This window comes from Agelaius phoeniceus, chromosome 1 (assembly GCF_051311805.1).
Source record: "Agelaius phoeniceus isolate bAgePho1 chromosome 1, bAgePho1.hap1, whole genome shotgun sequence".
NCBI classification, from domain to species: Eukaryota; Metazoa; Chordata; class Aves; order Passeriformes; family Icteridae; genus Agelaius; species Agelaius phoeniceus.
Window position 1 is genome coordinate 257,922 of NC_135265.1, and position 14,845 is coordinate 272,766.

Consider the following 14,845-nt stretch of genomic DNA (forward strand, 5'->3'; position numbering starts at 1 on the left):
ATCAAGACCAAGAGTTCCCCCAGCACTGCCAAGGCCACCACCACACTCCCAAGTGGTGCATGCACCTGGCCAGGGCACAGGGACACATCATTAGGTGCAGGGGGACTGAGGGGACCAGACCTGCCCTGTCCCTCTGACCACTGCACACTCCTCACCTGGAGAAAGCTGCTTAGCACCTACTTCCATAATAAAGTAACCCAAATCCTCAGTAACTGCTCTTGTTTTACTGTGCCACCTAAATCTGGCACTAAATCTGGCCTCTGGGACCAGCAGAAGTAGCTCAAGGAGAGGAAGGGACGCTGCACTAGGGCCAGTGCTGTGAGGGGCCCACCAGACACAGCCATGGGCATAGTGGGAGCCAGGGACAATGGGAGAGCAGCATCAGGACCCTGGAGACACCTGGAGAGGAAAGCAGGGCAACCTGGGTGTTCCCAGAGCAGCTGTGCCTGAACCATCCCTGGAAGCATCCAGGACCAGGTTGGACATGGCTTGGAGCAACCTGGTCTAGTGGAAAGTGTCCCTGACCATGGCAAGGGAGTAGAATGGAAGGGGATGTAAGGTCCCTTCCAACCTAAACCATTCCAGGATTCTAAGCCCCAGTTTGGGCCTTTCACTGTGGTTTGTGTTTTTACACTTCCATAATAAATGATCAGACAGTCCAAATCCCAACTCTTCATAAAAACACCAGGACAACAACTTGGCTGAAACTCCTGAACCCTCCTGGAGGCAACTGACATCCAAACTGCCCAAAAAAGGGTATAAAGTAGGAAGAAAGAGGAGGAAACAGATGTCAATAAGATCTCGGACGCAGGAAGCATCAGAAAGGGTGTAGGAAGCTGAAGGCTTCAGGAAAAGGAGTCTGTAACAATGCTGAGAGCAGCAGGAAGCGGCTGTGTGAGCACAGACCTGCACAGGAGGCACGGCTGCTCCCCAGAGCAGGGCAGGGACAGGGCTCTGCTGGGCCTCACACCACAGGCAAGAGCAAACACAGGCACATGGAGAATGGCAAAACCATCAGCAGAAACAATTTTAAAGATGGCATCAAAAAACATAACTTTAATTTAAAGGCACAAACAACCTGAATACAATGGTGCGAGGAAGAGCGGGGAAGAGTGAGCTCACACTCCTGTCCATGCGAGTTTTTAATAAATATTGAAATAACAGAGATATTCAGGAAAGGCTGGAAGAGAGCAAAGTGACTTCATATCCCCAGCAGTCCTTGCTGACACCAGAGCCTGTGGGAAGGGAAACCCTCCGACCTCCCTTGCTGTCCCAGGGACACCAGGCCCCAGGAAGGGAAACCCCCCAGCCCCCATTGACACCAGTCTCTGGGAAGGGGATGGAGTCAATGGAACTGGATGTTCTCAGACACCAATTCATGTTACAGCTGATTGCACTCCTCCAGGTGGTTCAGGTGTTGCTGTTCAGGGTTTGACTGGACAACCTTGGAGGTCCTTGCAGCCCAAGGTGATCCATGGTTCCATGACACAAACAACTCTGCCCATGTTTCCATGATCATGTAACCCATTCCCATACAACATTCCCTCTACAAACCATCACTTTGCAAAGCCATTTACAACAAACACAGCAGGACCAGGCTCAGAAGAGCCAGAGATCCAGGTCAACAGGTAAGAGGATTCCAGTGACACCTGGAGCCTTACCAGTGCTGTTGGGAAGCTTCAGACAACTGGGCAAACACTCTTACCATGCCAGCTCTAAGAGAGGTGAAACGGCAAATGCCAGGAATGCCAACACAGTCAGATCCCCCGGCCCCAAAGCACAGACCACGTCCTTTTGGGGCCATTTCCAATTCAGGAGAAATGACTGGGAGACCAGGAACCACCAGTGTGGATCCACATCAGCCCATGAGGAAGCAGGAGATGGACACGCCAGACAGCAGAGCTCTAATGCACCCAGGCCACATGTGACCTTTATGGTTCCTCCCAACCCAAACTCTGGGATTTCATAAAACAGAGCAGCCAGCAGAGAAAGGAACTGAGTTTACAGCTCATCCAACTGCAGCTGGGTCAAGTGGGAGCACACTGCCTGTAATCTGACGATTTTCATTTTAAGAACACTGGATAAGGAAGAGCCATAAAAATTCTTTGAAGACCAAACAAAATGAACTCATGAAGAGACTTTTAATGAGAGTTATGCAATTTACTTCTCAAAAAGAACATCAAGAGATATTTGATGATGAAGTAACAGTAAACTTCTCAGGGAACAATGTTCAGGTAACAAAGTTTTATTTAGTCTAATCTAAAGAAACAAGTGAGAAAATGGACTTTAAAACAGATGAATGTAAATTGGGAATTAAACGGGAACTATCATCAGCTGGAGGAGTTAATGACTGGAACAACTGACTGAAGAAGCAGTGGTTGGGCTCCCTTCAGTTGCTGCCCCAGGAGGGTGTGAAGACCTCCAGGAGTGGGGATCCAAGACCTTTCCAGCTGGACAAAGCACTCCGGATGGCAAAGCTGTTAAACGGAACAGGGGGATGGCAGTACCATCTATCAGTTCATGATACACGGCCAGTAAAGGAACAGACACTCCAGTACCAAAGTTTGTGTTTGAAATCAAACACCACAACCCTACAGAGCCACCTGACTAAGCCCAACACACATTTAGGCATTTTCTCCTCCAAGAGCAGAATCTCGGTCTCCTCCCTCACCTCTCACCACCAGAGCTCCCCAAACAGCTTGTGCAATCCCCTCCCCAAAAATCCCCTCCCAGACCTGCAAAGGGGCTGGGCGCCTCCTCCCATGCCCATTTCTCACTCATACCAGGCCTCGTGAGTCATTTTGTCCCCGATTTTCTCTTTGACTCCCCCCAACTTGTGGTCCAACAGAGCACCCTTCAGCTGCCCCTCTGAGGGAAGCTGACGGGAGGAGCAGGGCAGGAAAGACTGCCCACAAGTTCTTACAGTCTGTGGGAGGAAGGACAGCAGAGTGCAGAGACTCCACCAGGCAGGTATTGCCCAGAGGGGCTGTGGATCCCCACCTCTGGAAGTGCTCCAGGCCAGGCTGAAGGGACTCAGAGCAACCTGGACTAGTGGACAGTGTCCTTGGCCAGGGCAGGGCGTGGAACTGGATGAGCTTTAAGGTCCCTCTCAACCCAAACCATTCTGGAATTCTGTGATTACCAGACTCTATAGGCAAGATCTTATTGGAAGCAAATCCACAAGGGAAAACAAAAAAAAAACAAAAAAGGTGACAAAAAGCTGTTGGGCCCCTGCAGCAGCAGTGACGGCACACACAGAAACCATGCCAGTGCAGAAGAAAACAGCGTGGTAGGAGATCAACTTGGCTCACCCAAGCTCCATACCGGGCTTGGCATGGGAAGGCATGCACAGGGAAACTGGAAATGAGGTCAGATTAATAAGGATAAATATAAAGGAGTGGCAGCAGCACCCTAGTCTGAGCCCAGAGCAGCCACACAAGGAGTGAGAGGTGACCAGTGACAAACAGCAAAAACTAGAGGCAAATCCCAGGCACATCAGGGACTGACATAAGGACACAGGAAAGCTTGGCTGTTCCACAGGAGACAGAGAAGACACTGAGGAATGATGCTGACGACAGGGGAGGTTTAAACCTCTTTGTGTAGGGTAACAACTAAGAGCAAAGAGGAGGCCAGCACAGGCAAAGACCAAATAACCCATCAAAACCTCCAGTAAAAAATGCAATTTCAGATGTTTTACATGGGCAGATGGTGACAGACCAAGGGGTGATAGTTTTAAACTACAAGAGAAGATTTAGATTAATACTAGGATTAAATTCTTGCCTGTGGGGGTGGTGAGGCCCTGGCACAGGGTGCCCAGAGAAGCTGAGGCTGCTCCATCCCTGGCAGCGTCCAAGGCCAGGCTGGATGGGCTTGGAGCAGCCTGGGACAGTGGGAGGTGCCCCAGCCTGTACTGGTACAGCTGATTGGCCTGAACCAGGTGCAGGACCTTGCACCTGACCTTGCTGCACTTTATGAGGATCCCATGGGCCCATTTTCTGTCAGTGTCCCTCTGGATGCCATCCCTGTCCTCCAGCCTCTCCCCTGCACCCCTCGGCTTGGTGTCACCTGTGAACACACCGAGGGTGCACTCAGTGCCACTCTCTGTGTCATTAACAAAGACATTAGCCACTACTGGTCCCAGTATGGACCTGGGGCAGACAGTGCTCATTACTGGCTTCCATTTGGCCACTGACCATAATGGAAACCACCCTTTGGACGTGGCCATCTGTGCCATTCCCCACCCACCCAGCAGTCCATCCACCAAACCCACCTGCTTCTGAATTCTCCCCAGTCTCCTGGGAAGGTGTCTGATGTCACTGACATGCCTTCACTTCCCTGGAGGACAGACACCCCCACCTCGGGATCTCCCACTGCCCTTTTCTGTCTCACCAGGGGTCTGCACAAGATTGTTCCTGCCTCACCTACAGATTCTGGGCTCTTCTGGACCCTGAGGCTCCTCTCTCAGGAACCAAACTGGCCACAACACCTTGTTCTCATTGACCCCAGCAATCCTTTTATCCTCTTTGTTCTCCACCTGGTTCTCTACAGCTTCTTTCACCAGCCTCAGACAGACCATGCTCACTCTCCACCTCCAGTGATGCTGTTTTTTGGGTGTCTCACATGGCTCTGCCCATAGCACCTTCCCTTCTTCTTCCACGCTTCCTCCAGCCAGCCTTTAATTTAACGCCATTCCTCAGTTCTGTGTGATGATTCATAGTTCTGCTTTTCTATTCCTGGACTGTCTCCTGTCCAAAATGAAATCTCAGCTTCTTTTCCCCTCCAGCATTTCAAGTGTGCACCCACAAGCCCAAGGTCCACATGATTAAAGAGAGCTGCTGCTAATCCCAGCTTTGTCCCACTCCCCCCAAGCCCTTGCTGCACAGGGACTAGGGACATCACTCAGACCCTGTCTGGGACTTGAGGACACGACTCAGTCAGTCAGAGTTCATGGATTCTCCTTTCCTCTCCTCACTTCTTATCACACAAGCTCCAGTCCTTGAAACCTCCTTGTCCTCTGGCCACGCAGCCAAAGGCTCACAGTGTCCACTCTGCACTGACCGCTACTGCTTCTTTTCCCAAGGAGTGCCTACAATCCATAAAACCCTGCCTCATCCCTATTCAGCCACAGCACTGCTGCTGCTGGATTTATTTCCCTACCCTCCCTCTTCAGCTCGCTCTGAGTCCCCCTCCGGGCCCTCCTCTTCTGTCACGTCAGGCGCGAGCTGCGTGTCTCCCCCCTCCCAAACGCCTCATTCCATAACAACCATCCTGCCTCCACTGCCTGCCTCCCAAAGCCTGGCAGAAGCTCCCCTTCCCAGATGCTGAATTACAGCAAACACCTCCCTGCTTCCTCCAGCTTGTGCTTCATGCTGGAAAAGCTCTGTGTAAACCACCTGAAATGGCTTTATTCTCCTCCTTTAAAGAGCTCCTTGAAGCTCCCCCAAGCTCTGTGCCCACCAGGAACACCCAAATGACCCCAGGTGAGGTGGATGACCTGGGAGGTCCATGTCCTGACACAGCCCCCCTAATGCTCATCAGCTCCAAGCCCTCCACGGCAAAGCTGGCCCTGTCCTGTGCTCCCTACACAGGACTGGACCAGGTGAGGTTCCAAGGGTGACTGCAGTGAAAAGCCAGGACCAGGAGCAGCTTCTCCCACTGAACCACCCTCGAGCAGAAGGGCCACGGTGCCCTGCAGCACCCACCTCCCACCAGGAGCAGCACTGGCCTCGGCCAGCCCTTGCCATGAGCAGGAACATCTTCCCCTATCCCAGGTGCCCCAAGCCCCATCCAACCTGGCCTTGGGCACTGCCAGGGATAGGGCAGCCATAACTGTTTTAAGCAACCTGTGCCAGGGCCTCCCCACCCTCACAGCAAAAAATTTCTGCCCAATATCCCATCTAACCCTGCCTCTGCATGGAAAGCTGAATTCCCCCATTGCCTTGTCACTCAAGTCCCTTGTTCAAAGGAAGGCCAGACCCCTTTCCCTACCACGGGAGTCACTGCTGGGGTAAGTACCCTAAGCTGCCCAAAACCAGGAGCAGGAGCCAGGGAGCACTGAGCCCACTGCAGGAGCCAGGGCCAGCACCCACGCTGGCCACACAGCAACCCAGAGTCAGCAGCTCCCACCCTGGAGCTCCAGCCCCAGCAGGAGAGCAGCTGGGAGCGTGGCACAGGGCCCCGAGGCTGGAGAGGATTTCATCACATAGATCACATGGCCAGAACCAGATCTCACACATGACCCCGGGCAGGAATTCCCCAGTGACTCAGCCAGGGCTTACAGAGTGGAGATGCAGCCACACACCCTGGACAGATGCAAACTGCCCTCTCCCTCTTGCATGCCACGAGCAGGGGTGCTCTGCTCTGTCTGGAAATCTATTTCCTAGGATTTGTGGGAATTCAGCAGCAGTAGGGTTTGGTTGTAATTGGACAGCAGGTCCGAAAATCACTGAGGCAGGAGAGGTGAGCAGGTATGCAACAGATCTTAACCACACAAACCTCCTTCCAGTCTGGAAGCAGCTAAAATTATCTTAATTTTTACCTTTCCCACCCCAGGAGATTTCTTGCACTCACTACATCACTTCAGGAAATCCACCTGAACAGGCACCCACAGGATCTGTGCTCCCAGTGCTGCCCAGAGCTGCAGGAGGCAGCAGGAGTGAGAGCACGGGCGCCTCTTCCATGAAGGGCACGGCCAGCAGGAACACAACAGACATGGACACCCAACCCTGCAGCTGCTGCACGGAGAGATAACCACTTGCAGGAAGCCTTGGAGAACAATTTTGAAAAAGAATCCAATGCCAAAGCAGCAAGGTGGGATCACAAGGAGCAAGGCCTCCTCCTGAGAGGAAGGGATGCAGTAAGAGCATCATGGCACTGCCGAGATGCCCATCAAGCTGCAGAGCTCTGATCACAGGCTGGGGCAGCTCTGGCATCCCTCAATTCCCAGCAGCCAGGCTTCTGTGCCAGCCCTTCAGCCCACAGCTGCTCCTCCAGACCATGTGGCTGCTGCCCACTGCCCCCACATCCACAGCAGCCACGAGGGGATTTCAGCCCCAAGGCTGTGCCCCATTGCCACAGGCACCACAACAGCCAGTATTCCCCAGCATAGGACCCTCCCATGTTGGCCAGCCCAGCTGGAAACACAGTTTGGGACCAGATCAGACATCATTTAGCTCCAATTTGGCCACCCAAATCAAGCAAGCCCTATCACTAGCTCAGAACAACCAGCCTGGATGCAGCCATGCCTGACATTCCCATCTCAGTGGGACTCCAGAGGAGGTGAGAGCCCAGCAGTGCCCAGCACTGGAAGGGGTCTCTGCAGAAAGGGGTGATGCTCTGTCAGGAGCTTTGGGAAAGCTCCTGAAAGTGAATGGCAGCTGAATGATTCACAGTCAACTGTGCAAAGCTGGCCCCAGGCTCACTGCTCCCACCAGGTACTCCCAGCAGCTCCAGCCCGAGCAGAGGAGGAGCGCACGAGGGCTCACCCCAGAGCCACGGCAGAGGCAGCTCTGAGGACAGGGGCACTGCTGGCCCTTCTGACAGGGGCCAGGTCAGCAGGATATGGCTGCTTGGAGCAGCAGCCAGCACAGAGCACCCCTGAACTGGAAAAGGCTCTGTGCACGAGGCTGTGAAACTCCTGAGACATCAGGGGTTTATGCTGAGACAAGAGTCACACCAGGACTTCCCACAATGGCTGTGTTGGGAAGGCAGAGCCACCAGCAGTGGCATCACACCGACCCACAGCGAGCACAGGGAGACCAGCCAGCGCTGGCCAAAGACACAGAGCGTGTCCCTGGCACAGGCAGCAGGCTGCCAGCTCCTCCCCAGGTCCTGCTGGAGCTGCTGGCACGGTCACACTGGCACAGGGAGCTGTGCCACCACTGCCACACAGCGCAGAACAGCACAGGCCAGGCCTGCTGCCTCCCCTCCTCGTGCTCACAGCACCAGCAGCTGAGAGCTGACTGAACCAAACCAACACCGGCCTGGCTCCTGCCAGAGCAGCTCCTGATCACAGGGAGGGGTAGGAGGAGCTGCCAAGTGGGAAGAGCCGCACTGTCCCTGCCCGTAGCAACCACGCTCGTATTGGATCAAGGGAACTGAAACTGCAGCCACAGAGATTCCCAATTCTCTCCTGACCCCACCTCCAAATCCTGTTCTTCCCCTTCACATCCCAATTTTCCTCTTTAGCCACAGTACTGAGTTCTTGCCCCCAGAGCACCAGGAACCTTCACCTCCCCCAGCACAGCACCTGCAACTCCATCCTGCTCAGCTCCCAGCCATCAGGACAATCCTCCAGCCTTCCTGCTGCAGTTCCACCACCTCTCCCAACTCCTATCAATCAGGGCATCAAGGAATGGCCTTTTCTGATTCTTCCCCAAGACCAGATTCTCCCTCTGTAAGCTCAGAAAGGTGAGAGCTGCACCTGACAAAGATGCCTCCAGCTGACTCGGGCACACAAAACTTGGTAAAAACAGGGGATGTATTTGTTCAAGCGTGCTAAAGGCTCCTTCAGCTGTGCTTTGGCTCTTGCCCATCACTCCTGGAGGTCCAACATCTCCCATTGCATCAGAATCTGCTCCAGGACTCCTTCCAGGCAGATCCTTTGCTTGTGCTGCTCATGCCAGGCACTGGCACCACGAGATGCTGAGCAGGGCAATGACCTCAGCCAGGCCAGGACACAGGCAGTGGTGGAGGAGCCAGGGCTCTCCCTTGCCAGCAGGAAGGTAAGGCAGCCCAGGAAGCCTTTCCCAGTGCCCTTGGAGCTTCTTCTGGGAGCTGGCCCTGAGGCCACAGCACCCCTCACCCAAACACAGAGTGCAGGGTCAGAACAGGAGCTGCTCCGAGAGCTGGAGCCCCTCTGCTCCAGAGCCAGGCTGGGATGTTCACCTGGAGATGTTCACCTGGAGATGTTCACCTGGAGATGTTCACCTGGAGAAGAGAAGCTCCAGGGTGACCTTAGAGCTCCTTCCAGTGCCTAAAGAGGCTCCAGAAGAACTGCAGAGGGACTCAGGATAAGGGACTGGAGTGACAGGACAAGGGGGAATGGCTTCTCACAGACAAGAAGGCAGGGTTAGATGGGATATTGGGAAGGCATTTTTCCTTGTGAGGAAGGCCTGGCACAAGCTGCTCCCGGAAGCAGAGGCTGCCCCATCCCTGGAAGTGTTCAAGGCCAGACTGGATGGAGCTTGGGGCAACCTGATCTAGTGGAAGATGGCCCTGCCCATGGCAGGGGGTGGAACAAGATGATCTGTAACCCAAACCACTCTCTGGTTCTGTGATTTGCCCAACCTCCCATTTTGTGCTCTTTCAACCACCTTTGCATTTAACTTCCAGCAAATCTGGAGACCCCAGTGTCAGAGTGGTCACTACCTGCATGCAGGGGTAACGCAGCACAAGCCACAGAGCTGCCCAGAATGCCCAGCTCCGGCCCTGGAGCAGGGATGTGCCCATGGCTTTGGAGTTTGCAGCTCCCCCCACGGCACCCCAGCACCATGGCCTGTGGTTTCCCAGCCCTGGGGAACTCACAGGCATACACAAACAGGGCAGTTTTCTGCAGAGGTCATGGAATTAGCAGGGAAAAGCTGGCTAAGCAGAACGCTCTCCTTCCCAAAGGGTGTAATTTACTCGAGGCTGATTCAGCAGAGCCAAGACATGGTGAGCCCTGAGTGCAGCCTGGCAGTGTGGGGCTCCCCCAGCAAGGAGGGTCCTCATCTTCCTCCAGGAGATCCTGCAGCAAAGGCAGCTCCTGCCTCAGTCTGCTCTGTGAATCAGCACATCAGGAGCCAGTTTCAAAAGATGTTGGGAAAGGATGGAGCATGGGGCTGGAAGACTTGTGCTGGAACTGAACAGAATGATGAAGTTCAGCCAATTTAATTCATGAGAAACAGAGACAGCAAAGTGGCCTCAGTAACTGGTGCAAGTGGCTTTAAACAGGAAAATGCCCAGTATCAAAGCAGCCCTTTCTAAGAGGGAAATGCAGAAAATACCCAGGATGTTGGAGATGCCAGCTGGAAAAGTCACAGCACTTACTGACAGCAAGACGGGTTATGATGGAATAAACTCCTGAGGCAGAGGCCCAGGTCTGTTCCTCCAACAGGCCTCAGCCAGAGGCCTTGTTTTCTAAGGCTAAAATGCTGGGATGGACTATTTACACCAGGTGACCCAATGGTCCAGCCAACAGCCAGGCCCTGGAGTGAGGCAGAGCCAGCAGTGGGGCAGCCCCTGCCTGGCAGAGCAGATGTGGAACTCATGGACATCCAGGCTGCTCCCAGCCATCACACACATTCTGCAGGGCTTCTCTCATCCCTCTGCCAGAGCAGCAACAGCTGCAAACTGTAGAGGAGAGCTTGCCCAAACTAACCCTGCTTCTTAAACTGCAGAGAGGAACCCACACGGGTCTAGAGGCAGGTGGGAGAGGTGGGGAAGGACAATTAAGGTTAAAAACATGTGCTCCAGGTAAAGCTGACTACAGAGAGATTCCTGGTGCTGCTCCCTGGACACCAAATCCTCAGCATGGCTCAAACCTTCTCCAAGCTTTCCCAGAGAGCTGAGCTTTAGGTAGGCTGCAAGGCATGTGCACAGCCACAAACGTCAGAAGAAAATTCCCATCATCTGGCAAAAGCTCTGTTGAGGGAATCTCACCTACTTCTTATCTCCCTTCTACCTCTCCCTCCTGCCTTCACCACTTTACACACCCAGAAAACCTCTGTGTAACCATCTCTTTGGTCCCACATCATGATCTTTGGCTCTTCCACCTTGCTGGTGCTGCCTGTCCCAGCTGTCCATGGGTCTGTGCTGGCTCCTGCAGCCCCATGCTGCCGCAGCCTGTCCCGCATCCCCTCAGGTAACCCCTGCACCAGAGACATTGCTCGTGCTCCTCAAACCCACGCTCTGGTCACTGCTCCAAGTTCACTTCTAGGAAAGAAATTAGGCACTGTGCAATTACTGCTCTAATTACAAACTCTATTAACACGGTTCTGTCTGCAGCCTGTCCCAGAGTCACGACGTTGGAGGCCACATTTACTGCGAGCAGGGCTGCACCAGCCCCAGGTTGGTATGGTTTTGCTTTATGCAGATATGAAATCTTTTATAGAACTCAGCAGCTTGCAGCAGTCTCCACAGTTTGGCAAGGAAAGCAGCCTGGGATGAGGGAATCGCTTTTTGCAAGCCCCCTGAAAATCTGTCCAAATTTGGTGGTTAGAAACTACCAAAAGACTCCAGGTCCTGCCTGTGATGCAGCTGATGCTGGCGACCAGCCCAGCCTGCCATCTCCCCAGCCCCAGTCCCCTCAGCCCCCATCGCCTCCCAGCAAAGCTCCAGCTCCAGGAGGAGACCAAAACAGAGCAGATTTCCCTTTCTTCCCACAGTGGCACCACCAATGCCGACCCATGAGCAGGCGCAGCTGGCTCCCACCCCATCGTGGGCTGCAAACTTCTCAAGAAAGGCTCGTTCCCCAAGCCTGGGGGCTGGCAGGGCTCCGGCTGCAGCAGCCCCCCAACACCCACCCCAGCCCCTCCCGGCACAGCCACACTGTCCCAGACCCCCCTCCAGCCCCAGTTCTGCACAGCTCTGCCAACGGCCCCCCCTCCACTGCTGGCACCCTTGTGGTGACACCCCTGCAGGGACACTGGTGGCTCTGGCCCAGGCTGGGCAGCTTGGACCCCCTGACCAACTACAGCACAGTACTGCCTTCCACCTTTCCCCTTCAAAAATGAAGGAATTACCTACAGGAAAGGAATCTGGCAGGAGCACATGAGCAAGTCTTGCAAGACCCAGCGCTCAAGTTTTAGGAAATTGAATTTGGGGTTTCACTGGCAACTTCTGTTGTGGATTTTCAGACTGCGAACTCTGATCTTCAGATCAGGAACATCAACAAACAAACCCCTCTTTCAGATATTTCTGTATCTGTAAGCCCCAAACCTGCAGTTTAAGAGGAAATTCCCTCCCAGACCAAGGCACTCCATGGAATGATAACATCTCCAGCAAGGCTCTTCCAGCCGTTAATTAACCCCTGTTAATTCACTCACACACACCTGGTAACGGGTCACAGGTAACTGTGTAAACACAGCACACGTTTCACCAGGATCAGGATCCATCCCAGTGCCTGGCAGGTATTAAGGGAATGCAGCCTAGACAAGGAAATCTGTGGGATTCCTGCTACAAATCCACAGGAAAGGTTCAGAAGAGACAGGATGGGGTCGTGGCTTGAGCAGGCAAGGCCCCCGAGGACGCGCAGCCTCTGGCACCATCCATGCCACAGCCCTGGACACAGGCGAGCCCTGTGGCCACAGGCGAGCAGGGCACCCCTCAGCCCTCATTCTGGGGGACTCGGGTGTTTTGGGAAGCCCCAAGCAGCTCAGCAGCAGCAGCAGCAGGCAGGAAGCCGGTGTGTGCGTTCACACCTTCCCAGCAGCAGAGGAACCACGCAGCAGAGGAGTTGCTAAGAGACGCACGCCTCCCACCCGCGCCCAGCACCCGCTCCGGGGCTGGGGGTGCGGGACGGGACACGCACCCAGCGCCCAGGGGGCTCCTGCAGGGGGCAGGGGCACGGTGCCCGGCAGGGCTCTGCCCACAGAGGTGACCCTGGCAGCACCCCGGGCACAGCCCCCCGTGTCCCAGCTGGCGGCTCCTCTGTCCCACAGCACAGGAACCTCACTCACGGTAAGATCATGTCACCAGGGACCTCGGGGCTCCCACCACAGCTGTCATCAGAGGCACAAAGCAGGGAGAGCTGCAGGAGCCCCATGGGAAGGGGCACAGCACAGTCCTCCCCCATGTGCCCGCTGTGACTCCCCCAGCTGGACTGGTGGGACCCAACATTATCAGACTGAGCCACTGCCACGGCCTGTGCCAGCCTTGCACTGCCACCCATCTCCATCCAGCCTGAGTCCCTTTGCTCTTCTCCTCCAGTTCCATCAACCCAGCAGCTTTCTGTGGCTGAAGACCTCCACAGACGTGGAAAGGCCCCTCCAGCCTCAGCACAGGGTTTTTACATCCTTCCTGTCTTAACTCCACTGAGTGTCCTTTGTCCTTGCACCACAAGGCCAATAAAACAAATTCTGGGATTTACGTTCCCTCAACCCATGCAACCTTTCTTCTTACAGGTCTGACTGTTCTTACAGGCCATCCTCCTTTCCTCCTTTCCATAGAAACCCAAAAGGACCACAGTGGGATGCAGGCCTCTGGAGAAGCAGCCAGGCTGCTGCTCACATGCAGCATCACCATGGTGGCCAGCACCCTTATAGTGGGGCCACCACTCCCCAAAAGCCCCTCGTGTGCCCCTGCAGTGACATTCCTGGCATGAGGCAGCAGGAACGGAGCTGAGCACACTGCCACCAAGCTGGGACAACAAAACCCAGGGCAGGGAAATGGCAGCACCGGGCTGGACTGGGGCTCCTCACACAGCCCAAAGGCACCTTCCCTGCTGCGGGCCAGCTGCAGAAACTGGAGGGCAGAGGGACCCTTGGGCTGGGGCTGCAGCAGCCTGCCGGCCCACGGTGGGCCTGAGCACAGCTCCATCAGCCTTCCCCTCCCCTCGGCTCCACCGCAGCCACTCGCACATCCCGGCCTGCAGCTGCATCCCAGCCTCCCTTCATCTCAGCCCATCGGCTGCACCGCGGTCCCTCACCCACGGTGGTCCCCGAGCTCCATCCCTGTCCCTCAGCTCCATCCCTGTCCCCCAGCTCCATCGCAGCCCCTCGGCTCCATTGCATTTCCTCAGCTCCATCCCAGCCCCAATTCCATCGCAGCCCCTCGGCTCTATTGCATTTCCACTGCAGTTGCTCGGCTCCATCCCTGTCCCCCAGTTCCATCGCAGCCCTTCGGCTCCATCGCAGCCCCTCGGCTCCATTGCATTTCCTCAGCTCCTCTGCAGTTGCTCGGCTCCATCCCTCCCCTCGCTGCCGGCTCCCGGGCTGCAGTGTTCTGCATTTCTAATGTTAACGGGCTCCGGCGGATCCGTTCCCGTCGACGCCGGGTACGAGCCCCCCCCCGCCCGCTGCCGGACCAGCGCCCGCCCCCGCCCGCCGCTCCCGGCAGAGGCCGCGGGCGGAGTCCCCGGCCCTGCGCAGGCCCGGCCGCGACCACCATCGCTGCGGGGCCGGACGGGGCCGGGGCGGGGGCGGCTGACGAGCGGGCCCCCTCCGCTCCCTCCCTGCCTGCCGCCCGGCCCCCGCAGCTCCGCCGTGCCCGGCCGCGCTGCCGGCGGCGGGGGCGCAGCCCGTGAGCCCCGGCCCGCGCAGGCCGCGCCCGGCCCCCCGCGCCCCCGGCCCCGCCGCTGCAGGGCCCGGCGCGATCCCGGTGCCGCGGGCAGGGCCGGGCCGGGCTCCGCCGGGCCCCGCGGGCGGCAGCGGGCGCAGGTGCAGCGGCGGCGGGGACAAAGGCGGCGGCGCGGGCGGGCCGCTCGGTGCCCGTTCCGGTGACCGCTCGGTGCCCGGTGCTCACCCTCGATGGAGATGACGTGCTCGCGGATCTGGCTCTGCAGCGCCAGGTCCTCCACGCGCTCGATGAGGTCGTAGATCGCGTAGATATTGGGGTGCACGGACTCGAAGCGCCCGATTTCGGCGCGGATCGCGGCCGAGTTGGAGAGCCCGAACTGCGGCGGGGGCGGCCCGCCGGGCTGCGGCCCCGAGGGCCCGGGCACGGGCACCGGCACCGGCCCGCCCGGCGCCGCCAGGCTCTGCTGCTGCCCGGGGCTCTGCCCGGCGCCGCCCGGGAAGTTCATCGCGGCGGCGGCACGGCCGGTCAGCGGCGCGGCGCTCCGGGCAGCCGCTGCATGGCCGCAGCCGCGTCCGTCCGCGGGTCCCCGGGCTCCGCCGCCGCCCCCGCCCGCCTCCCGCCCGCTCCG

At 56.7% G+C, this 14,845-nt stretch overlaps 1 protein-coding gene across 2 annotated transcripts in view; it reads right to left on the reverse strand.

Moving 5' to 3' along the window:
- AGAP3 (ArfGAP with GTPase domain, ankyrin repeat and PH domain 3) overlaps positions 1-14,845 on the reverse strand; it is a 111,583-nt gene extending 96,738 nt beyond the window's left edge. The window contains exon 1 of one of the 2 annotated variants that reach the window (XM_054630629.2): positions 14,443-14,845. In XM_054630629.2, coding sequence (XP_054486604.2) covers positions 14,443-14,722 — 280 coding nt within the window. In that variant the 5' untranslated portion in view covers positions 14,723-14,845. The remainder of the gene's footprint in view (positions 1-14,442) is intronic. The other variant, XM_054630619.2, reaches the window with a different exon arrangement.